The 25,045-nt window shown below is 46.7% G+C and overlaps 3 protein-coding genes across 3 annotated transcripts; 2 read left to right on the top strand and 1 right to left on the bottom strand.

Moving 5' to 3' along the window:
- The first annotated feature begins 570 nt into the window (after positions 1–570).
- On the top strand, positions 571–6,890 carry LOC308403805 (uncharacterized protein). Its single transcript, XM_080893559.1, has 4 exons — positions 571–745; positions 2,131–2,513; positions 3,153–3,350; positions 4,834–6,890. The coding sequence occupies exons 2-4, from the start codon at positions 2,187–2,189 to the stop codon at positions 5,068–5,070; spliced, it is 762 nt and encodes a 253-aa protein (XP_080749685.1). The 5' UTR covers positions 571–745; positions 2,131–2,186; the 3' UTR covers positions 5,071–6,890.
- Positions 6,891–8,255: 1,365 nt separating this feature from the next.
- LOC308403551 (uncharacterized protein) lies at positions 8,256–19,128 on the top strand. Its single transcript, XM_080893081.1, has 11 exons — positions 8,256–8,411; positions 10,071–11,129; positions 11,352–11,476; positions 11,555–11,740; positions 16,884–16,962; positions 17,050–17,174; positions 17,489–17,678; positions 17,770–17,859; positions 18,021–18,086; positions 18,168–18,253; positions 18,824–19,128. The coding sequence occupies exons 2-11, from the start codon at positions 10,132–10,134 to the stop codon at positions 18,985–18,987; spliced, it is 2,109 nt and encodes a 702-aa protein (XP_080749207.1). The 5' UTR covers positions 8,256–8,411; positions 10,071–10,131; the 3' UTR covers positions 18,988–19,128.
- On the bottom strand, positions 19,060–23,222 carry endog (endonuclease G). The gene is made up of 6 exons (XM_080893082.1): positions 23,028–23,222; positions 20,347–20,540; positions 19,888–20,029; positions 19,697–19,806; positions 19,540–19,621; positions 19,060–19,460 (listed from the first exon to the last, which is right to left on the bottom strand). Exons 1-6 carry the CDS (start codon positions 23,193–23,195, stop codon positions 19,260–19,262), a joined length of 897 nt encoding a protein of 298 aa, XP_080749208.1. The 5' UTR covers positions 23,196–23,222; the 3' UTR covers positions 19,060–19,259.
- Positions 23,223–25,045: the final 1,823 nt, after the last annotated feature.

Below are 25,045 nucleotides of genomic sequence, written 5' to 3' on the forward strand. Positions count from 1 at the left end.
GAGCCAGATAATGATTCAGTGCAGAGAGGTGCATAAACACATAGTGAGTGAAGAAGAAACACCCAGTGCATCATGGGAATCCCCAGCAGCCTTGGATCAGGATTCTGATCTCCTGAGCTGAGGAATCACAGACTTTTGTTTTTAACAGGACATGATGACTGACTGAAGAATGCTGCACACTGATTGGCTAAAGATGTGTCAGTCACATGATGACAGCACTGTCTTTGGGTTCTTTTTACAATTATACTCGTGCATTTTTAATGATGTTTGAGTCTGGGCACAGGTACAGAAGCTTTATCCGGAAACTGTTGGTTCAACTGTGCAAAAGTCTATGCCAACAGTGTTAGATTGTGTGTGTGTGTGTGTGTGTGTGTGTGTGTGTGTGTGTGTGTGTGTGTGTGTGTGTGTGTGAGGCCCACTGATGAAGAGCGTCCTCTGAGTTCAGCTGAATGGAGTTTAACAATGCAGGAATGTGTGTGTATGTGTGTGAGGCGGGGGATTTGGACGACTCTCTTTGGTTTCCATAGAAACATGATGTAAGGGCGAGGGGGCGGGGTTCTTCTCCTTTCATTGTGTGAGTATGTGTATGTCCTTTTGTGCTTGCTTTAAAGTTTGTGTGGACTGGCTGGTAGAGAGACCTCACTCGATGGAGGAGTAAGACGAAGAACCCAGCAGCAGAGCGGCGTGACGACTGACGGGGTCGAAGACAGGAAGCTGGAAGTTGGAGGAAGTCTGTAATGTAGAGGTGAGGGAACAGGAGCTTTTGTTCTTCGGGGAGTGTGTGTGTGTGTGTGTGTGGCCCCTTCGTGACGTTTTCAGAGTCCAGATTGAACCACCTCTGACTTCTCTGATTTTCTCTGCCGCTTTATTGTGGGCTGCCGCAGTTCCCCCGACAGCCTCTGGGTGGAGCTGCAGCCTGGGGCAGATGAACGCAGTGACACTGCTCATTAATGCATTCGTGTGTGTGGCTGTCTTTGTGTTGTAAATGCGATTAGACACTGGCAGCTCTGCTCCTGTTGTTGTTGACCTACTTCTGTAGCTTCACTTTAACCTGAAATCGTCTCCGAGGGCGCACTCGGCTAACTTTACTGTTTCTGCTTCATGTGGAGCGCACACAACCCAACTGCTCAGCTTCATTCTCATTTGCAGGCAACATTTTAAAGATAAATCAGAGTTTAAACACTGCTGCAAACAACACACACACACACAAACCTTCATATATACAAATCTACATTTGCTTAAACTATTCTGATTCTGATCTCACGAAGGGGGCCGGTTTTAAACCAAGACATACTATTGCTGAAAGCTGGGGTATAAAAATCACACCGGAAGTGGACTGAAGATCAGAGGAACTGTCCACGTCATGGTCAGCATGTACGAGGAGGTCAGAAGAGGTGCAACAGTGAGAGTCTGCAGCCTTGTGTGAAACATGGCGGAGTCTCCATCGTGGTTCCAGATGCATGTCAGCCAAAGGTGATGGAGATCTTCAAACACACTGCCAGTGCAGTGAAAGCATCCTGAATAGAAACATACGGTGGATCAGCCTCCGCAGAGCCCGGACCTCAACATTGCTGAAGCATCGATTCGCTTCTGCCAAGAGGAGTGGTCAAACATCCAAAGCATCGGGTCAGGCTGAAGCTTGCTGAGGGACGTTGAACCAAATGTTAGTGGGGTGTGTTCTTCACTCTGTGTGGATTGCAGAGAAAGTACAATTTTTAAAAAATTAGTATTTCTGTACAATCACTCCACCCTGGTAAAAACAAACATTTCAAAGGAGTGATTAAAAGCCCCAAATCACCCTGACGGTGGTGCTGATAATGAGCGGATGGAAACGTCTGAGCATCACCTTCATGTCATTAGAGAACCTGTGCTGCCTTCCAGGTGTTTGGGTTGTTAACTGTTAGTGTCCGAAAACATGAGGGTGATGGTATATGTTTCACACTGTTTGATGCGAGGGGTGGAGTGGTAGGTGGAGATGGAGGTAAGGATTAATTCACACAGTAAAAAAGGCTGCAGGCCAACTCTGACCTCGTGGGGCTCAAACGGACGTTTTAGCCTTTAAGTCTGAAAAAATGAAATGCAGTATACAGAATACTACAGAGTACTATCTGTCACTTCCTCTGTGTCCAGGTTCACCGCGACAGCCTGAGGAGAACTCCTCCCTCAGCACCTCCCACACCTCCATCATGACGGACAGCCAACACCCAGGCGTGCCTTCCCCCTCGCTCTCTTCAAATGTTCACCACAACGGCAGGATTGGGGGGGCGGTGTCAAAAAGTCCCATGACCCCTGATCAAAATGGTAGTCTGGATCCAGGACCAGAATCCCACAATCCCAGTAAAGTCAGCAGCAGGACGCTGACCTCCACCTCACCCCTGAGGACCCTCAGGACTCTCCGAGGCCTTGTGAGTCCAGCCGGTCCCAGTCCTGAAGGCGGCACCGCCAGACCTCGGGGACAGAGCCTTAGCTCTGCACTCAGCTCCAGAATGAGAATCACGACCCCCAGAAGTAAGGTAACTCTCACCTGCAGTGAAAGACACACCTGAGCTGGTCCCACAAGTCCAGGAGAGACAGGAGCTCCCAGGTGGAGCCAAATCTGAAGGGAGGTGTTGATCAGTCTTTGGGTAGCTTTGATCAGACAGAGGTCTGATGAGACGAGTTAGAACCTAAAAATCTGGATGGACCACATGTGTGGTCAGAGTTACCTCATGTGATTTTTAATAACAGCCTGAATAATTAAAGAGAGGTCACAGATTCAGGGGAGACCCCGATGAATGGATCAAACAGCCTTTTAGCTGTAGCTTATAAAGAATCATCACCTGTCTGAGGTGAAGCTCTGCACCTGGATGAACTCCAATCAAAGACATCTACAGACAGTCAGAAGCAATAGGCTGACATAAGCTGCCTCAGACTCTGTTCTCAGTGTGGTGCAGACTCTTCTGGTCTGTAGTATTTGACAAACATTGGTGTGAAACTGCAGATCAAAGTGAAAACTCAACATGCAGTAAAGAGTTTTGGTGATTTTGGAAAGAGCGGAGAGGACAGATGGTGACATCGTGGTGTTCAGATGCTGTCACATTAAGTGTGTTGGAACTCAAATCTTTAACTCAGACTCCTGTTAACCACTTGTAACACCTGTGTTGTTGGTGCAGCGTAGGAGCAGCCAGCAGGGGGAGCCAGAGGCCCTGTTGGACCTGATCCTGGAGTCTCAGTGTCAGAGGCTGGACGACCAGAGAGCCAGCGTCAGCCTGCTGCCCGATCCGGGACCAGCTGCTCTTTGTGGGGCCTGCAGTCCAGATCAACCCCCTGTGCCCAGCCTGGACTTTTACTACATGCTCATACACTACCAGGTCTGTATCTTTACTGGGTTAACTGTTAGCTAAAGATTGGACACACTGGTGTGGTTGGTTGGTGTGGTTTTTACAACACCGGGAGTATCAATGCTCCTGACCAATCAGATTCTTGTGATGTCAGACAGAAATATTAGAAATGCTTTCTTACCTCTAATTTTGAAAACAGAGACCTCCCTAAGTTAGTATTGTTCTTGACTAAAGCAAAGAGAAAAGGTAAATAATAAAGCCTTTGGTTACTTTTGGTTTAGGGTTAGCAGCAACATGTTAGCAACAGATCCTTTGAGTCCTGTAAGCTGCGAGCTGAGGCCTCCTAGACTGGATTTGCTTAGTCTGGGAGATCACACAGATCCCTGATTGAAGGCCAAGTCCGCCCTCAAACTTCATGTGCTCTAAAACATTTCTGAACCTGTTTAGCAGCGTGGCTTATCTTGTTGAAGGGCCACAACCATCAGGGAGCACCATTTCTCTGAAAGGGTGGACACGGCCTGTAACAGTGCTTAGGTAGGCCTGTCACAGTAACATCCACGTGGATGCAGGACACAACTTTTCCCAGCTGAACATCACCCAAAACATCGTGCCGCCTCCTCGGCTCATCTTCTTCCAATCTGGCCTTGTGCTTCCAGGTGTTCCCCAGGTAAGCAGTACACATGCATCTGGGCATCCACATGATGTGTATGCTGACACCTTTCTATCAGAATGGGCCACCCGGTCCAGCCGTCAGTGAACCTGGTTGGTTCTTTGATAGGTTACTGAGCCCTGCAGACCAACCAAAGGGCTGCAGCTTTGGAGACACTCTGACCCAAACTGTCAGACACATTCAAATCCTCTTGTGCATTTTTCTTGCTTTTAACATCACGTCTGAGGACAAAATGTACACCTGCTCCCTGATATATACCACCCACTAACAGGTGGTATGACTGTATTCACTTCACCTGTCAGTGGTCAGAATGGCCCTGTTTGAAGTATCCGACCATTTTCACTCCAGTTCACTCTGATCTATGAGCAATATGATAGTGCAGCTCCTGCATGTGTACGAATGAACAACAAGAAAAATTCGTTTGTACCTCACTATCTGTACACATTGTTTTAACATTAATCAGTAAAGGTGCTGTGGGCAGGACTTGATTTTAGCATTTTCAGTCAAATCTACACTTTACCTGAAGGATGAAAGAGAAGCTTATCAGAACAGATGATGATGCTATGGGGATAAAAAGATTTTATCCATGTTTGTTGTGTTACATTAGCTACCAGACGGGTTATGACCCACGTGAGCTTCTGTCTGTGTCTGCATTTGGGTCCACTCCCACTTACTGACCTCCAGACCCCATGACAAGATGGCTCTCTGTAAGGTGCAAACAAGTACTTTCTGTCAATATGTCACAACAGTGCGGCTGCTCAGGGATGGTCCTGGATCAACACTGATCTCGTCATCAGGAACAGGATAGTGTAGAACAGCCCTCACCTGTCTCTCTGTCTGCAGTCTGACAGGATGGAGGACCAGAGGTGTTCCCTCCCAGACCTGGATGACGTGCTCACTCCGGTTCCTGACGGTCAGGAGAACTTCTTCTCTTTGGTCCAGAGAGTCCAGTCCAGGAGGATGAATGAGCAGCGAGCTTCACTGCTGCTGAGGAACAGTGAGGAGGACCCGGACGCACAATCTGCTAGCTCCTCCCTCCATCATCATCATCATCATCATCATCATCATCATCATCACTGATGAAGCCCCAAGTCTGATCGGGTGGAGCGACTGAATTCTAGTTCCCTTTAAGGAGTAGCATTTGTTGTTGAGTGTGGCTCTGGCTCCTCAGACTGAAACCAGGACCGCAGTGATCCTGGACTTGGGGCCATGAGGGTTTTCGTCTGCATGTAGGACAAACTGCTGTCAGAAATAATCTTAATTTTTACTAACACACCTGTAACACATGTCACATGACCAGGAATCACAGGTTGGTTTCTGTACGGAAGAAGAATAAAATGCTTGGATGGACTCTGAGGTTTGATTTGATGTTTGGAAGTTTGTTTTAATCAAACTTAGGGCTGCAAGCACTTCTGTGTGGATGGGTAAGTGGGGCTATGTGGGTGGGGCAAACCCATATTTATCTCACACAGCGCCCGCAGCATATTTGCCCTTCAAGGCTAGTGGGGATGCCGGTGTGGGCTTTCCCACAGGAAACCCACGTTAGTGGCCAAGAGAGGCATGTTTGGTGGGGCAAGCTGAGGTTTGACTGCATTAGAAGGTGAACGTGGGCATCCCTGTGATGCTGGGGTAGGGAAGGTGTAGTAGGGCGTGAGGCGTGGGTGTGAGGTGTGAGGCGTGAGGCGTAGGTGTGGGTGTAAGGTCCTTGGTCTGAGGGGTGGGTGTGGGTCTGAGGTGTGAAGCACGCATGTCAGTGTGAGGGGCAAATGTAGTGATGGTTAACAAGTTAACGAGAAGTGGTCGAGGTTGAAGAGACTGCTGAAACCCTTGGGGGCGCAGGACACAACTCATTAAGTCACATGACTGGGGGGGGGATGCAAAGCATTCTGGTAGATGTAGTGAAGTTTAGTAACCCATACTTTCAGCTTTAAAAGGACACAGCCTTAATGAGGTCATCATATCCATCAGCTGTTGCTCCTCCCACCACAATGCCGTACAGGAAACAGCTGTTTACTTCCTGTTTGTTCTGTGGTCCCTAACCCAAACTAACGAGGTGACTGAATGCAGACCAACTGACGATGCACTCACTGACCGCATGATAAACACTCTGCATGTAAACGTCACCCTGGACCTGTGAACCTGTGACCTGATCTGTGTCCTGTTTCACCTGTACTCACCTGATTCTGTAGTAACTGCAGAAATGTGACCTTTAACCTCGTGGTGCTGATTTAAATAATCTCTCTAACAAACATCTCAGCTTGTATTTCACTGTCAAACTTTATTCAAACATGCAGCTCACAGACGTGATGTCAGGCTCTCCCACCTGACATGTTTACCAATCACAGGTGTCCGTCTGGAGCTGAAGCCTCTCTGTGACCTCTGACCTCTGTAAGCTGGAAAAGTCTGATCGTAAAGAGAAATGTCACTTCCTGTGTTGGAGGCTTGAATAAAGTTTCATCAGGCTTGATCCTATTTGTCCTCCTCCTTGTTGCCTGGTAACACCTTTCTCACCCTCCCAGTCCCAAAAGCGACGATGGTTCAAATCTGACCAGAGATTTCACATTTCAGTCAGCTGACTGCAGACAAACGAAGCCGCCTCCTGTTGCTGTCTGCAGGCGACCTTTGATCAGGACCACACATGTCCCGATCCAGAATAATTGGATTTGTTCGGAGTGGTGTGACAGCGACGTAGATTTCAATTCAATTGTATTTACACAGCGCCAAATCCCCTTAAGGTGCTTTATATTGCACAGTAGATCGTACAATAATACACACAGAGAAAAACCCAACAATCATATGACCCCCTATGAGCAGCACTTTGGCAACAGTGGGAAGGAAAAACTCCCTTTTAACAGGAAGAAACCTCCGACAGAACCAGGCTCAGGGAGGGGCGGGGCCATCTGCTGTGATTGGTTGGGGTGAGAGAAGGAAGACGGGATAAAGACATGCTGTGGAAGAGAGACAGAGGTTAATAACAGATATGATTCAATGCAGAGAGGTCTGTTAACACATAGTGAGTGAGAAAGGTGACTGGAAAGGAAACACCCAGTGCATCATGGGAATCCCCCAGCAGCCTACACCTATTGCAGCATAACTAAGGGAGGATTCAGGGTCACCTGGTCCAGCCCTAACTATATGCTTTAGCAAAAAGGAAAGTTTGAAGCCTAATCTTGAAAGTAGAGATAGTGTCTGTCTCCTGAATCCAAACTGGAAGCTGGTTCCACAGAAGAGGGGGCTGAAAACTGAAGGCTCTGCCTCCCATTCTACTTTTAAATACTCTAGGAACAACAAGTAGGCCTGCAGAGCGAGAGCGAAGTGCTCTAATAGGGTGATATGGTACTACAAGGTCATTACGATAAGATGGGGCCTGATTATTTAGTATTATTTAGGCCTTAGTTTTCACCAGAGCTACAGTATCCAGAGTCGTACGTAGTGAAGAGGTAAAATTATTAACAAGATGTAGATCTGGACACCGTGATCATGAAACTCGCAGCTGCTGACAGCCTGAGACAGCCGACGCTATCGTCAAAGACTAATAATATAAAAATAATAATAATAAAACAAACACACTGTTGTGTCCTTTGAGCTTTTTAAAAGATGTTTTGATAAATGCGTTGTTTTAGTAACTCTGAAATAAACTGGTTGTTCCAGCACAGCTTCATCACAACATAAGTGCATTGGTTGTTGTTTTTTTCTCTGCAGCTTATTTTAAGACTTTGATCAGCTCCAAGAGTTGAAACAACAAATGTGTTTCATGCTGAAATAAACTTACTCACAGCCTGCTGCAAACTCAATATTCCAGCCTGGATGAATATCGGATCGGTCCATCTCTACCTCATACATTGGAAACTGCTGTGTAATCATAATTTTACTCGCTGTATCACAGTATAACAAGGAGTGGATGGACAGAGGTCAGTGTTACTCCTAGGGGATATTACTGGATGTATTTCATCAGATGAAAAATTCACATTTGGCGCTTTTGACACTTTTAATCTCTGACTAAATCAGTCTCCAGCTCTGTTTCACATGTATTCAAAGGAACTTGATCACACTCACACTGCTAAACCACTGGTTTAGTTAGTAAACTCTAATGTGCCCTTTGCTTTTGTTTGATTTTAGTTTTTATATATTTTTATTTTTATGGAAGCGCACATGTATTTTACGGAGCGCCTGCTCCTATCAGCTCTTCTTCGTGCACCAATAGAAAAAATTAACCCTCAAACGAATCCGGAAACTCAGAGGGACCGCTTCACTTCCTCCACTGAGCATGTCCATCACTGCGCATGCGCGGCTGCAACACAGGACGTAAACAAGTAGCGCGAGTTCCGCCGTCCGCGTGCATCCGCCAAAGAGCGCGAGTCGGCGAGAATCAAAGTTTAACGGCTGTAAGAGCGCGAGAAAGATCGATCACACCAGATCAGGTAGGAGCACTTCCGTTTTCTTTCTTTAAGGTTAGCGTTAAATTGAACTCGCCCTGACCCCTAACCCTCAGTGTGACCGGTTCGGTTTTTACAGAGTAAGAGCTCTTTAGTGACGTCACATATGAGCGCCAGGTTGGTTTCAGCGGCGAATTCGCGATGCAGCTCGAGCTCGTCTTTTGTCTGAGGCGGGTTGACCCCTGACCCCGCTGCCGTAGTCTCCTCTCAGGTAGACGGCAGCTGATCAGCTGATCGTGTTCCACGCGCTGCTGGGGTCGTCACACCTGAGCGACCCCGGACACGGAGTTTAGTAAGAACGCTAGCTACCGGCCGATACCGTGGCTTCTTAGCTGTAACAGAGTTTGACCCGTGAGCCGATTACACGCAACCACGACAGCCACAGCGCAGCAGTTTGTGTGACTGTTGTAAACATGTACACGCGTGTCACAGCTGTGAGCACAGGACAGATCACGTGTTTGTGCTCTGTGACGTCATCTGACCCTACCTGCTCCTCCTCCTTTGAACAGAAGGCCACTCTTCTCTTTTTCTCACTGGGCTCGAGGAAAAGAGGTTAGGGAGAGCAGATGGTTTTGGAAGATGCCCGAGGAGGAAGAGGAGGAATGCTTAGGGGCTCCTGGTTGTGGGAGGAGTTACCTACAGGTTGGGTGCTGAGGGAACCAGCTGAGAAGTTGTTTCCTCTGCACAGTGAACAGGAGACAAGGAGGCTTGATGGAGAAATGAGGAAGTATAGGAAAGCATTCAGAGGAAGAATAGAGGGAGTTGCAGAGGTGAAGGAGTACAGTGAGGAGTATAGAGAGCTGTGTGGTTAATCTCAGAGGACGTGATGTCACAGCTGAATAAAAGCACCCTGAATCCTGGTGTGAATCGACGACACACGTCACAGATTGAACCGCTCACACTGAGCTGCACTTTGGTGTGGACGACGTGCCAAAGGCTGTAACTGCTGCAGTGTGCACGCTGTGTCGTTCTGTGGTGCATTATGGGCAGTCTCCGTCTCTCACTGAGCACGTTCCTCTGACTGGCCAGCTCGGACAACATCCGCCTGTCTGACGCCACTTTAAACCAGCTGAAGGGGGTCTAGATGTGTCCTGACTGTCGGTTGGAGCTGATTGAGTCTTGCCGGGTGGAAGCCACAGGTGGGGGCCGTCCTTGGGGGCTCCGTGGTGGTGATACGTGAAGCTCTGACTCGTTATCGGGTTTTCTGCTGATTGATAATGTTTCTGATCGCTGTTACGGCCTGACGACGTGCGCACACCCTCTCTAATGAAGTCACGTGATCTGAAGCCAGACAGACGAGCGTCTCTTCCTGCGGTGAGGAGATCATATCACAGGTGAAGCACACCTGGTCGCTGTCACATGTGAGCTTGGACACTTTGATAATGAATGTTGGCTGGGGCGCGCCGAGACACACAGGTGATGTTAGAGCCGTTTCAAAATGTGTTGTCTGAGCGGCAATACCCGTTGTTCAGGAGAATCCTGCAGCGGCTTCCTGCGCCCTGGCAGCGGGCGTAAAGTGAAGTGGCCGGGTACACCTCCCCCACTGAAGCCTCGCCTGTGCCAGGCGGTCAGCTCACACCTGTGTCCTGTTTATTTGTCCTGATTGGCCACACCTGACCTGACCTTCCTCTTCTTCTTCTGCAGCTTCTGTCACAAACTGACCTGCAGCATCGAGCCATCGCCTCCTCCTGTTGCTCCTCCCATCATGACACCTCCATCATCCTGTGAGAAGAAGAAGAGGAGGCGCGCAGAGGGCGAGGAGTCGCCTGCTCCCATCGACATCGACACTCCTGAGAGAGGAGAGAAGGAGGAGGAGGAACTGTTCAGTCCTCCCGCTGAAGAGGAACGGGTGAGCAGGAAGGAGAAGAAAAAGAAGAGACGAGAGGAGGAGAAGGTGTTCAGCTCGCCTGCTGAAGATGGACAGGTGAACGGGGAGGAGGAGGAAACCAGCGAGGGGAAGAAGAAGAAGAAGAAGAAAAATAAGAGAAGAGCGGAGGAAGAGGAGGTGTTCAGTTCTCCTTTTTCTTCTGCTGAAGATGCACATGTGAATGGGGAGAAGGAGGAGAAAGAGCAGAGGGGGGACAAACAGGAGGAAACCAGCGAGGCAGAGAGGAAGAAAGAGGAGGAACCGGGTCCCTCGTCTCCTGGTCTGGGTGAACAGCTGAGCAGGAAGGAGAAGAAGAAAAAGAGAAAAAAGAGGAGAGAAGAGGAGGAGGAAGAACTGTTGGCTCCTCCCTCACCTCCTACTGGGGATGAAAAGGTGAGCAGGGAGAAGAAAAGGAAGAAAAAACAGGAGGACAAAGAGCCAGAAAAGAGAAAGGAGGAGAAGGAGGTGTTCTGTTCTCGTCATGGACAGGTGAGCAGAAAAGAGGAGAAGAGCAGCGAGGGAGGAAAGAAGAAAAAGAAAGAGGAAGTGACATCACAGGAAAGGGAGCCTTACAGCGAGACTAAACAAAAGAAGAAGGCGGCGCGCATGGCGAGTGTAGCCACAGCAACAGCAAATGCACATGTGTCGGTTCAAACAGTCAAGAACAGGTTGAAGGAGGAGAGGGGAAGTGAAAGTGTGCAGGAAGTGACATCATGTAATGGAGAGAAGGCAACGAAGAATGTAAATCCTGCAAAGAGGCAGAGAGGTGCAGCGGGGGGTCACGGGGAGGAGGAGAAGAAGAAGAGGAGAACGGAGGCGGCAGCTGATCCTGAAGAGTGAGTTCATAAAGTTCATGTTAACGAGACGTCAGTGAACACAACACAGAAAGATCAGAGACTGAACAAAGCTGGGGAGCCGTGACACCTTACCACCTGCGGCTCCGCACGCTCAGACAGGAAGCAGCGTGGACGCAAAGCTCCTCATGCGGCGTCCATCTTTGTTGTCTCTGCTTTTATGATGATGTCAGCTGATGATGATGATGATGTCATGTGCTTCAGGTTTGACCATAAGTTGTTGGAGGAACTTCAGGAATTTGTTCCTCATGTGAAGAAGAAATCTGCCGATCAGATCAACAAGCTGCTGCGGTACGACTTGGCACGCTTCAAGGCCTTCAAAAAGAAAGGTAACGCTGCTGCAGACGCCACCAGCAGGAAGGTACGAGCACTGCGCATTAACCCTGTGAACGCCTGTCTTCCTCCAGGTGTGTCTCTGCGCTGGGGGCGGTACTCTCAGCTTGAGAACCAGCAAATCGAACAGAACGTGGCCGACTTCTTGGCTCTGACGGGAATCAGCTCAGCGGAGCAGCTTCTGTTTCCTCACAGGTTCAAAGAGCAGGAGCTGGAGATCAGGAGGCTGAAAGCACAGCATCACTTCCTGGAGAACATCGGTACGTAACCAATGCAGAACGACGTTGGGTTCACTTTTATTTATACAGTGCCTAATTGCAACAACAGTCACCTCAGGGCGCATTTCATATAAACTTCATATATATATATATATTAGGGGTGCAACGATACACAAAATTCACGGTTCGGTTCGGTTCGATACTTTGGTGTCACGGTTCGATATTTTTTCGATACAAAAAAAATGTTCATGCCTTTTTAATTTGTCATTTATTAAAATTATAAATATATATTTTAACTCAAAAGTACAGTTTTTAAATTTAACCCTAACCCTTGTGCGTGTTTTTTATTTTGACAGCGAATGCGCACCTGCGGACCACTTATGTGCAGCCCTGGTTATTTAGCTCGTCATATTGCAGCCACAGAAATTCTTTTGTCCATGAAACCATAAAGCTGCACTTTCTTTTTGCCTTATAGTCTGATTTGTCATAACTTTTCCGTTTTGTGGTAAGCTTTTCTTTGGCTGTCACTTCTTCACCCTGACCTGTCTTATTTGGCTCAGCAGAACTAAAATATATATCTGTCTGTGAAGGTTCTCAGTCATCCAGGTTAGAGCTGGGCGATAGAACGATAACGATATGTATCGCGATATAACTTTTACTCGATAGAGAAATTAAACTATCGCGATAGACTTCGACGCTCTTGTCCTCTTAAAAAAAAAAAAAAAAAAAAAGGTCAGCCAATCCAAATTAAGTAGCGCAGAGCCGAACCAATCACAGCCGCAGCTTCACGTCGCGTGACTTGTTACGTACAGCACAAGTGCCAAGCCGCACGTGTGTTTGTTTGGGAAGCAGCCAGCGGGTAATGGAGGAAATGAGTGTGCCGACTAGAAAAATCAACCGAGCGTGACCGAAGAGAAAACAGATGATGGTTGCAACGCCGGAGAGATTGTCGAACGGAAGAGCCATAGAAGTTCCGTAGTGTGAAGGTATTTCGGCTATTTCAAGTCTGACAAAAAACAGAGTAGCGTGCACTGTAAATTGTGCCGAAAGCAAGTCTGGAAATACAATAAACTGGTGCATGCGTCACACTGTGCGCCACGTTATTGTTTCGGTGAAATGAATTTCTACAATACTGTTAATTCTACTCTCTGCAGTGTTTAAATGCTTACATATACACACAGTTACTGTCCCTCCACACATACGACTCGGTTCTGCTTCTATGCCCCAGCTTTGTTTACTTTTTCCCACCGAGGCTTCTAGACTTCTGATTGGCCAACATTTCTGCACGGTTAGGAATCTAGCGCCACCTGCTGCTTTGGCATGTTCATAGCAGCGTTTTCCTTCATTTCTGCCTTTATGTGTGGACGGGATTATTTTTTAAAACGAGAACGGAAAAACTCCGTTTTCAAAAATACCCGTGTACGTGCGGACGTAGCCTCAGTCTCTGACTGGAAGCGCTAATTCGTCATTTGGCTTTTGTCAGACTAAAGTAACTGTTAAAACTGTTTGAAAAGCTCAGCTATACAACAAGGAGAGATTGAGAATTTCCTTTTAGTTCTCAGTTTATTTGATATTGACAAAAGTTAGTCAGTTTTGTCTGTTCTTCTGTAAAACAAACTAAGATTTATTTTTAGAATTAATATTTTGTTTCTAAGTGGAATTGACAATTTAGTCTGTTTCATTTGTTCTATTTTGAAACTTAAACGCTTTAGCGGCTGCCTTTTGTGTAGTTTGCAATATTTGCCTTTATTTATCTGAAAAAGTCTCATGTTCCTTAAGTACATCTACCCTGTTGAACTTATTATGGGAAATAAATATTTAAAAACAAGCTGCTGATTATTTCACATTTTACTTGTGAGCAACGGCACATTTAAATCTTACAAATATAGTTATTTGGCTGATATCGTGATAGATATCGTTATCGCCTGAAATTAAAAAACATATCGTGATATGAAAAAATCTCATATCGCCCAGCTCTAATCCAGGTCATCGTAGTCAAATATAAATCCTGCTGCTTTTACACACTCACTCACATAAGCTCAGTGATTCTCTGCGCGATCAACCTCTCACATGTTTAAGTTTGCTGCGGGAGATTTCACTTGTCATGTTTGCATAGTAAGCTAACGATTAATAAGACGATGTCAGAGGAATTGGTGCACAAATTATCATCACTCACAGATCAGTGCTGTCGCTCTCTATACACAGTTCGCACGATTGCAAAGTGAAAGCAAAAAACAAGCGCAAATTCAAACGCGATTTCAATATGTCACATATTGACAGTGGCTCACCGATGCCAATGACATAATTACCCAGCTACATTTCTGAAAGAATGCAAAAGCATTGACATATATTTTTCCTACAATAGCCCGACGGGCAGGGAAGAGATAGATTTTGGTAGCCCGACTGAAAAAATCGCTAGCTCCGGGACGTCGGGCTAGCGATATTGCAAGCCCTGTATCTGATTGAGGAATCACTCATCTTTGGAAAAGAGAGTTTATTACAGAGAAATGGCTCTTTCCAAAATAAAAGCTATACTACGCGCTTCTTCTGGGCTATATTCTCAGCAGCATAAGGAGAATCATGTGCTAACAGCTGTCTAAATGACTCGGCTAAAGTTAGTAGCATGCTTGTTGTTTTTGTCTTTGCACTAGGATGATGTCGGCGTAAATGTGCAGTCATATTCGTTGTGTTCCCACTAGTGCTTTCAGGTTAATCTCGTTGAAATGACCTTAACACCACAACACGGCAAATCTCCGTTAACGAGCTACCGCCGATCGCCCCGTGCGTGGGGCTAGACGGCCAACACGTTAACGAGCTAACTGCACTAGCACACTAGCTCCCACCCATGTAATTGAGCATTGCATGGCACATCCAACATACTGTTTTACTTTAGTCCATGACTCGCTTACCTTCAGGGTCATACATGAAAACCAAAATAGTTCCAAACGCCAGATCTGAATGAGAGTGGGGGAGGTGCCCTGCGCTCTTCCTTCTGACTATGCTGTCTGTGTTGAGTGCTCAGTGGATCTGCGCTCGACAGTGCAGCCTAGGCGGAGTAGTCGAACGCAGATTCACTGAGCGCTCAACACAGACAGCATCGTCAGAAGGAAAGTTGATAAAATAAATTACAAATAAATTACAAATGTTGTATTGTTCGATACATATGCGTACCGAACTGTATCGAACGGTTCAATATCGATACGAATATCGTTGCACCCCTAATATATATATATATATATATATATATATATATATATATATATACACACACACAAATACACTGGAGTTTCCTCCAGTGTCCTGTTATATTTTAGACAGCAAGGAGCAGACGGCCGAGTTTATTAAACTCCACGAGACAGCGGTGACGCTAATCTGAAGGCTGGACCGTCCCATTTCACAGCCGTTTACTTCCAGCCTGCCCGACCTTCTGAGGACCCGGCCCACGTAGACCGCGAAGGCCGGGTCCTCAGGAGGATGCAGCCCATGAATTTGAACACAACTAGAGGTTAATAACAGATATGATTCAATGCAGAGAGGTCTATTAACACATAGTGAGTGAGAAAGGTGACTGGAAAGGAATCACCCAGTGCATCATGGGAATCCCCGGCAGCCTACGTCTATTGCAGCATAACTGTCAATAGAAAATTGTATTTAGTAGTCAGTATAATCTTTTAATAATATAAGTTTACATATGGTAGTGATAGGATGTGCGATCCTTAATAGTCTGCAAAAGCTTTGCGTGCATTCCAGAGTGCTCTGGCATTCACATCCACATCCTGGGAGCATGGGAGAGGTCGTACCTTCTCTTATTGTTTTACGGTAGGATTAACGTAGCTATGTCAGTCTTAGTCTAAGTGCCCTTTTTTACATATAGATGAACTGTTTCCAGATTTTCCAGACCAGCAGGTTAAGGGAAGTCGTTTGTGGGGTCACACTCTGACACACAAACATACATACACACCTCCACATTCCAATGTAAGGAACAAACGCCCACTAAAGTATAAATAAAGACCAGGGCAGTCTCAGAGCTGCGAGTCTCTGATCCTCACTCTTGTGCGTGCACTCTGGTGACTGCCCTTCCTAGCAAGAAAACTGTGTGTTTCTCCTCTCTGATTCTCAGCTGAAGAAGTGTTTTAGAATATATCTCTTAACAATAACTAAGGGAGGATTCAGGGTCACCTGGTCCAGCCCTAACTATATGCTTTAGCAAAAAGGAAAGTTTGAAGCCTAATCTTGAAAGTAGAGATAGTGTCTGTCTCCTGAATCCAAACTGGAAGCTGGTTCCACAGAAGAGGGGCCTGAAAACTGAAGGCTCTGCCTCCCATTCTACTTTTAAATACTCTAGGAACAACAAGTAGGCCTGCAGAGCGAGAGCAAAGTGCTCTAATAGGGTGATATGGTACTACAAGGTCATTAAGATAAGATGGGGCCTGATTATTTAAGACCTTGTATGTGAGGAGCAGGATGTTGAATTCTGGATTTAACAGGAAGCCAAAACAGGAGAAATCTGCTCTCTCTTTCTAGTCCCTGTCAGGACTCTTGCTGCAGCATTTTGGATTAGCTGAAGGCTTTTCAGGGAGTTTTTAGGACTTCCTGATAATAATGAATTGCAGTCGTCCAGCCAGGAAGTAATAAATGCATGAACTAGTTTTTCAGCTTCACTCTGAGACAGGATATTTCTAACTTTAGAGATGTTGCACAAATGGAAGAAAGCAGTCTTACATATTTGTTTAATATGTGCGTTGAAGGACATGTCCTGGTCAAAAATGACTCCAAGGTTCCTCACAGTGTTACTGGAGGCCAAGGTAATGCCATCCAGAGGAAGAATCTGGTTAGATACCATATTTCTAAGATTTTCAGGGCCGAGTACAATAACCTCAGTTTGATCTGAATTAAGAAGCAGAAAGTTAGCGGCCATCCAGGTCTTTATGTCTTCAAGACATTCCTGCAGTTTAACTCATTGGTGTGTGTTATCTGGCTTCATGGACAGATAGAGCTGGGTGTCATCTGCATAGCAGTGTAAATGTATGCTATGTCTTCTAATGATGCTGCCTAAGGGAAGCATGTATAATGTAAACAGAATTGGTCCTAGCACTGAACCCTGTGGAACTCCATAATTAAGTCTTGCTGTGATTTTAAAATCAGTGATCCCAGTATGACCTTTGATCTTCTTGTCTGTCTGCAGCTGAGGGGATTCCTCGGACATGTGATCAGGTTTACGTCAGAGCCAAGAAGATTTTTGATGAGAGGAATAACATGGGAAGGTCAGAGGTCACGTTGCATGTTCATGGGTTTATGTTTGACTCGTTAACCTGACGGTCACCTGACACAATTTGGGTGTGTTCATTCAGGTTTTCTGAGGATGAGCTATGCTCTCTCACAAAGTTGCAGAAGCTCCACGGCAACGACTGGAAGAGAATCTCAGAGAAGATGGACCGCAGCATCTACTCGCTGGAGAAACGCTTCAACACCATCGGTGAGCTTCCCTGTGACCCCTAACCTCTGAACTCCACTGTGGTCAATCACAGACTGTACTTAGACGACTTGGTCAGATATCTTTAGTGACTTGTTTTAATTTTTTAAAGTAAACGACCCCCATGCTTATTTTGAAAGTTCATTTGTTGGGCTGATCTGGTTGCTGTCGTGGCGCCGAGTCAGAATTCTGCAGATTTGTTCCAGCTGCTCATTGTGACCTGAGACGGAGCAGGTTATTGATCGGTTATTGATCTGTAGAACAGATTTCTCTGCTCAGCCGTGAAAATGCTCTCCTGTCTGTGCGCTCACACCCAGCTCAGGGTCGCGGTACCTGGACTGCAGAGGAAGAGTTGCGCCTTTGGCAGGCTGTCAGGGCTCACCTGGAGATGCTGGTCCAGCAGAGCCCTGCAGGTCTGAGCCGAAACCAGCTGTGCAACAACCTGCCCTGGAAGAGGATCAGCGAGCAGGTGGAGACCCGGTCCTGGATCCAGTGTCGTCTCAAGTGGTCGGTGCTCCTCTGCTCACGTGAACCAGACCGGTACATTCCACGCCAGCAGCGGATCCTCGGGTATAACTCAGGTGTTGGTGTTTTCCAGGTTCTACCTGCTGAAGTCTAAGCTGTCCTCAAAGGGAGTGTTCAGCCGAGGTGCCGAGGGGTACGCCGCAAAAATCCACCTCATCAACACGTGAGTGACGCGAACCCATCAGAGCATTCGCTGAGCAGCCAATGAGAATGCAGGACAAACCTCCAGTCATGATGGACATCACTGTGTGTGTGTGTGTGTGTGTGTGTGTGTGTGTGTGTGTGTGTGTGTGTGTGTGTGTGTGTGTGTGTGTGTGTGTTCAGGCTCTATAACATGCATGTGGACGACGCAGCGGACATCGACTGGGACGAGGTGGCTGGACTCATCGGGTGAGGTCAAACTAGTATTAAGTACACAATAGACTGTACTACAGGCAGTATTGTGGTGTCACACCTGTGTGTGTGTTTCAGGACTGTGACGCCGATGTGTGTGCAGAAGATGTTTTACAGGTTGAAGGTTTCCAGAGTTCCAAACTGGACGAGTTTGTCGTACGCAGGTGAGCAGCTCGAGCTTGGTGTGTGTTCCACTTCCTGTTTGTGTCGCACTGTCAGATTAAACCAGAGTGTAGCTTTGATCATGTGACCCGAGTGTCGGGTCACGTGACCTCAGCTGTTTGTGTGCAGTGTGTTTCCGACCACACAAACACGAGGACACGCCGAATCTGTTCTCCAAAACCAAACCACACAAACAAGTCGTGTCATGTCGAGCATCGAAGAAACCTCCAACCGGAGCACACCTGAGACAGCCCGACCCCTCTGAAGTCTTCTTACCTGTTCGATCACAATGGTAACTAAACTGCTCACCTGGTCAGGAGCAGCTGCGCTGTAGTGCAGCTCAAACTGAGCGGACAGACAGGCGATGAGCACCCCGGGCGTTACTCAGACTGGGGCTCAAACAAAGCCTGGATGTGTGGTCCTTGCATTTAGTACACCCCTCAGATTTCCCAGTTTTCATTGAGCACCTGGATGCAGCATGCAAGCTCTCAGGTTCAGTTGTTCAGAGTAATTCAGGTTTAAGTGTCGTGTTCAGGTGAGCCTGCAGTAATCTGTAATCGCCTGTCTCTCAGAGATCATCGACTTCCTACAGAGCAGAGCCGTCCCTGTCCTGGAGGAGAGACTGAAGAAGTGTGAGCCCCAGGAGGCGCAGGAAGAGGAGGAGAAGGAGAGACTTTATCAGCTCTCTGACATCTTCTCAGAGCTCAGTGACGACGTGGAGCTGGACAACAGCTGACCTGCAGCCAATCAACATGTGATGTCCCCGTGGACAGACTTTATAAAAACACTTTGAAATCGGGACAGGGAGTGGGTTAAAAAAAGACTTTTATTTTGAAGGTGCAGATGCTTTGTAACATTAAATAAAATTGTTTTGGTATGTTGTGTGTTTGTTCGATCAGAAGCAATGCTCACACTGATAGTTCACAAATAATTAAGTTCATAAACGTTCGAACGTTATTGATCTGTGATTAAAGGAAGTCTGAAGCAGAGGATTGTGGGTAATGCAGCTCATCTGTCAGCGATGGCCCGTACGCCGCCGGCGGTCCTCTTCATGATGTTTGGCACAAACAGGAGTCCTGACATGCGCTCGATGGTTTCTATGGGAACCAGGAAACGCTCCAGAGGAACCTGCTCGCTGATAGGTTCGTTTGGTAACACGTACGAACGGAGCTCCACCCCCTTGCCGTCCGCTTGCTCCAGGATCAGCACCTGAGGGCACATGGGACAGGAGAACTTATCGCCAGCTGACGGGCAGGAGTGCTGACACCATCCGGCGGGTGGCCCTCACCTTAAAGAAGTGTGTCGGCACGGCGACGTGGTTTCGTCCTATCACTTGATATCGAACGTAGAGTTTCCCGTCAGCCTCTTGCCTGAAACACGCACCTGACAATGTCATTCCCAAGCCCCTCCCCTCAGTCATCACAGAAGGATGGGCAGCAGGTTACCTGGGCAGGTAGAGCGGGCCAGTGCAGACGTAGACGTTGAGGTAGCGTTTGGTGAGGGAGCGGCAGAGTTTCTCCAGGTTGTTCCAGGTGTTCTGGTTCAGGTGAGGGTTCTGCTCACAAACACCAGAGATCCATAGAATCAATCAGGTAATCAATACTCTGGATGAGCCTGTCCAGGTAAAAAGTCTCACCTGTGGAGCCACGTTGCTCAGGTAGAACGTGTCGTCCATGGCTTTCTGGCTCCACTTGTGGTTGGCTGCTGCGGCCAGGTGGCCCCTGTCGAACCCGCTCCCCTTGTAGTCGGCATTGGTCGCTCGGTGGAAAACATGAACGCTGCCAATGAATGAAAACAGATGTTACACGTTAAGAATTCAAACAACTTCACAGGTAGAGAAGAACGTCCTTCACCTGTCGCCTCGTTAACCTGCACGGACCACAATTTTCAAGCAAGGAAAGTTGGGGTCACGGTGTTTATCTGCAGCTCTGCTCGCACAGTTGGATTTTTACAGCATCTCAATAAGAGCTGCAGAAAGGCGAGTCCAGCTCGCACCTCATGAGGGCCGGTTCTGGCCCACGTGCCCTGTGTTTGACAGCCCGGTGGGAGAACACTGATGTGAACATGAACTTTACCTGCCCTGTTCCTGTCGCACCTGTCATCCTCTTTGAACTCGCAGTACTTCCTGTCTGACAGTCCGCTCAGGGAGGCGGGGTTTAGCCGCTCTATTACCCAGGATGCAGTACGCGTGCGGGGGTCGTAGGAGGTGACGTAGGATTCTCTGGTCTTGATGTTGCCCAGTGAGGGGAAGCCATACTTCATCACAGCTCCTGAGCTACCTGGACTCACCTAGACACAGAGACACACTCAATCAGCCAATCGGGAACACAGAGACTCCTCCCACTAATTGATCAATAATCCAGAGTATATGGAAGTCTTCTTCCTCAGTGTTTTTATGGACTCACACACCTGAAGGAGCTGCTGCAGCATCGACATGAACAGCGTGCAGCAGATGGTGTAAGTGTTCCTTCTAACTGCATTTTGATACATTCCTAGTTTTATGAGCAGCTGTTAAAGTCACAGCTGGAGCCTGAGTGAATAAAAACTACTTCCTGTTGAGTTGCTGCATGAAGCATGCCGTATGAGCCCAGTGATCATTGATGTCCTTTGTTATGTTACAGCTTCATGTTTGCTTCAGGTCAGCTAGGATCAGTGATGATGGAGGAAATGCAGTCGCAGGGCGGAGGAAACGAGTTCCACAGCAGCCAGATAGAAGAACATACCATGGATTTCATTTTTTTTTACCCAGTGAGCCAAATGATTGTGACGTGACAGTCACAGGAGGATGTGCTGTCAGCAGTAGCGGTTTTTGATATGGGCGGTTGCCCGCGGCGGCATCACGGGCATCGGCAAAAAAGAAAAAATAAAGTTGCTCGTACTCATGCTGCCCCGACATCAGCCAGCGCATATTGGGAATGGCAGAGGCACCGATCGGTTTTCTATCACCTATTTGCTGGGAGTAAGAGCGCCCTCCGTTTGCGAGGTGTGCCTGCTGCTTGCGGCGGAGTCTCTGGCTGGCTGGAGCAGCGTCTAATAACCAACTCGCAAAATAAAACAAAGCAACAAACACAAAAACACCAGACATCATGATACAAACTTATAATTTGCACCGATGTTTCTTCATAATTCTATACACGAAAAGTGAGCGCGAGAGCCCTCGGTGCGCCTGCGCGGTGCTGAAGTCAAAGTAAACTTTATTGTCATCTCCGCTACAGACAGTCCAGCATATAGAGACGAGACGACGAGGCTGCAGTTACAGCAGTGCCAGTAAACAAACAATAAATATAAGAAGAGTTAGAAAATAAATTTACACTTTAGGACTCGGGGTAAAGGATCAATAACAAATTTATAATTAAGCTTGACAATTTAAAGTCTCACACACGACCCTTTGAAAGGGGAGGGGCCGGCTGCTTCCAAATAGAGCACATTTCATTCAGCATGTTGTAAATCCAAGCCCATCATGTATTCATGATTTGAATCCTGGTTTGTGTGAAATCCCAGAAATAAACCCTCGACAAAGTAAATCTGTGAACTAAGGTGTAGGTCTAGGTTATGTTGTGGTGACCCTTGAGTTGGGGGATTTGTGTTCATACTGAAGAGCAAAATTAAAACCAATGTAAGATGGACAAGAAAAGTTCAAAGCCATCGGGTGCTCAGTTTAGAAAATAGAGAAAAGAAGAGAAACAAGCAACAGATCCAGGTAAGCAGATGTGTGATTGGATAATGGCAGGTCATCCTGAACCAATCAGAATCAGAATACTTTATTAATCCCTAAGGAAATTATGTGGATTACAGTTGCTCCAAGAAGAAATGGTAAAAATAGTAACAGTAACTGACTAAACTCCAAACAATACATTATGTTACAGATTTTACACGTTTAAGAAACAGCACTAATATATACAGATCACTCAATTCTAAATATCAAGGATTAACAGAGGTGATGATAAATAAATATCAAGAAAATTGACAAGAATATTCCAGAGTAGAAAAGAGCGTGTGTAAAAAGGTTGTAGCTGTTGCAGTGTTCACAGTGTGTTAGGTGGAGGAGTTGTACAGGGAGATGGCCACAGGCAGGAATGATTCCTGTGTCGTTCAGTGGTGCATTGTGGGTAATCTCAGTCTCTGAGTGTGCTCCTGTCACTAGCCAGCATGTCATGGAGTAGGTGGGAGGTATTATCCATGATTGTCCTTATCTTGGACAACATCTGCCTCTCAGACACCACCCTAACGGAGTTCAGCTCCATCCTCCTCACAACATTACTGGGCTTGTGGTTCAGTGGTTCACTCAACCTGCTGCCTCTGTATACAACAACAGCATAGAGGATAGTACTGTCCAAAACAGAGATGCCAGAGGGAGTGTTCGCCCAGGCCGCAATACAGGCTAGAACCGCCACTGGCTGTTACCGACATACAGCAGCAGGGTCTGTCAGTGAGAACCAGCAGAGAGACTCAGCGGCTCCAGTGTGAGCTCAGGCTCGAGTGTTCGCTGTGAAAACAGCAGCTCCGATAAATGAGAGGAGGCTGAAGGAGAGCCGGTCTGCTGTGGGTCTCACAAACAGCTAAAGTGAGATGCGCGCTTTGTAGTCAGTCTCCTGCAAGTTGTAGTTTTTAACACTTCGGAGATCCGGCGTCACGTCGTTAAGCAGAGACGTTAAGCGTCTCCTAACTTGTTTTCCTCATCGGGTCAAGGAAACAATGTTAGGAAAACTAGATAGAAGACACTTTTGGAGCACACACAAGCAAATGCCGGAAGTCTATGACCTCACGCACACTCACCTGCAGCTCTGATGCCTGCACCGTCGGGACTCCCGGTACCGGGATGACCGGAACCCGGCTCATCAGGCCGGCTCCCCCCTCCTCACGCCAGCCTCCGGCGCTCAACAGACGGCTCGCCGCCGCTCCGAGTCCCGCTCCGAACACCAAGGTCGCCCCGGTCCGCCACATGCTGCCGGGTCAGCTGCTGGTGACGCGCTGTGATGACGTCACAGGAATGTATTTAATAAGCGTCTACCTGTCTGTGTGTGCAGCAACATTTCGTGTCCACATATTTCACTTTCAGTGATTTTTGTGCCAAATATGTACAACAAAGTCCTAAATTATGTGATTGTTTGCCATTCTTTAAACATAAATCAAATGCAAATTAAATATTATTTATTACACACCTTTTTGTTGACACACCCTCAATTTTAATTTCATTGCGTCCCACAGTCAGTGTTGGAAAGTAACAGAGTACATGAACCACCGTTACCTATTTAAAATACAAAATATGAGTAACTGTATTCTGTTACCGTTTAAAAAGGTGGTATTCAGAATACAGTTACTTTGTTGAAATAAAGGATTACACGGCGGTCTTTTCCCGTTTCATATGTTCGGCTATGCCCTCTCTGTTTTTGGTTTCCATGCCGGTGGAAACCCAAACAAAACACGCATTAAGAGGCTCCAATGTCTGTGTCTCAATCTCACGGCCCACGTCACCTCTACATGTGGCCGCATACTGACATGAAGAAATATTTTTAAAAATTACTGTTCAAAAAATGACTTAATAAGAAGGCAACAGGCAGAGTGTTACAGGCATCGCCCTGAAGAATGTAGCCTCGTGGGCAGTGTAGTCCAGCTGTAAGTAAGCTATTAAGACTCGACTGTACGCTGTGTTCGTGTTTCCTCTGAAACAATAAGCTCCGTTGGAGTCTTTCAAGGCCTCTCTCTGTCTCTCGCTAGCAAAGTCGACCCAGACAACAAAGTGAAGCTAGTTTTCAGCTACGAGCCCGACACGAACCCGACGTATTAGCCAGAGGTCCCTTTACTACGGTTCGGAGCCGCGGACCTGTTTTATATGGTGAGTGACAGGAGAACGGCGGCTAAGCTGTCATCCCTGTTGGACAACATCTCCCACCCCATGCAGCAGACTGTGACAGCACTGAGCAGCTCCTTCAGTGGGAGACTGCGGCACCCACGGTGTGGGACGGAGAGATTTCGCAGGTCTTTCCTCCCCACTGCTGTCAGACTCCATAATAAAGACTTTAACTGATCAAGCACACACATCCATACATATGCAATAATACTAAGTGCAATAATCCTTTCTGTCATCGTTGTATTTTTACTCAGTTGTATATAGTATTTGTATTTGTATTCTATTTTTTATCTTATTGTATATTTATTTTATTTTATTCTACTGTATATAGTATTTTATTCTATTCTGTACAGTTGTGTACTGTATTTATTCTTATTGTATTCTAATTTTTGCCTCATAACTTTTGCACTGTCCACTTCCTGCTGTGACAAAACAAATTTCCCACGTGTGGGACTAATAAAGGTTATCTTATCTTATCTTATCTTATACGCGCCGAATAGTTTTCTATACGAGATCGCTGCAAAAAGTACAGCCTTACCTAATGTCCACCTACTGTTACTCATTATATTAAGATTTAAACATCTAGCTGGTGTTGGTGTGGAGAGTAACCTTCAGTAATAGTAATAAATCACACAGCAATAGGACATTCATGTAGTTGTAAAAAACAAGGTAATATATTAAGTAATCCAAAGTATTCAGAATACGTTACTCTCATTGAGTAATGCAGGGGCGTTTTTAGCCCATTTTTTATGAATCAAAGTACCCCCAAAGATTTCTTACTTTTTTTGACAATATTTGCTGTTTGTGTGTCACACTACTAAAAGTATAAAAAGCATACAGTACTTGGTTGAGACGTAACACTTTAACAACAAAAGTATAGAGCCTCCCAAAATGGTTTGTTCCAGCTCTGCCCTGCTCTGGCTCTAGCATCCTTTCTGCCAGA

The sequence above is a fragment of the Rhamphochromis sp. 'chilingali' genome, assembly GCF_963969265.1.
Source record: "Rhamphochromis sp. 'chilingali' genome assembly, chromosome: 10".
In the NCBI taxonomy this organism is placed as follows: Eukaryota; Metazoa; Chordata; class Actinopteri; order Cichliformes; family Cichlidae; genus Rhamphochromis; species Rhamphochromis sp. 'chilingali'.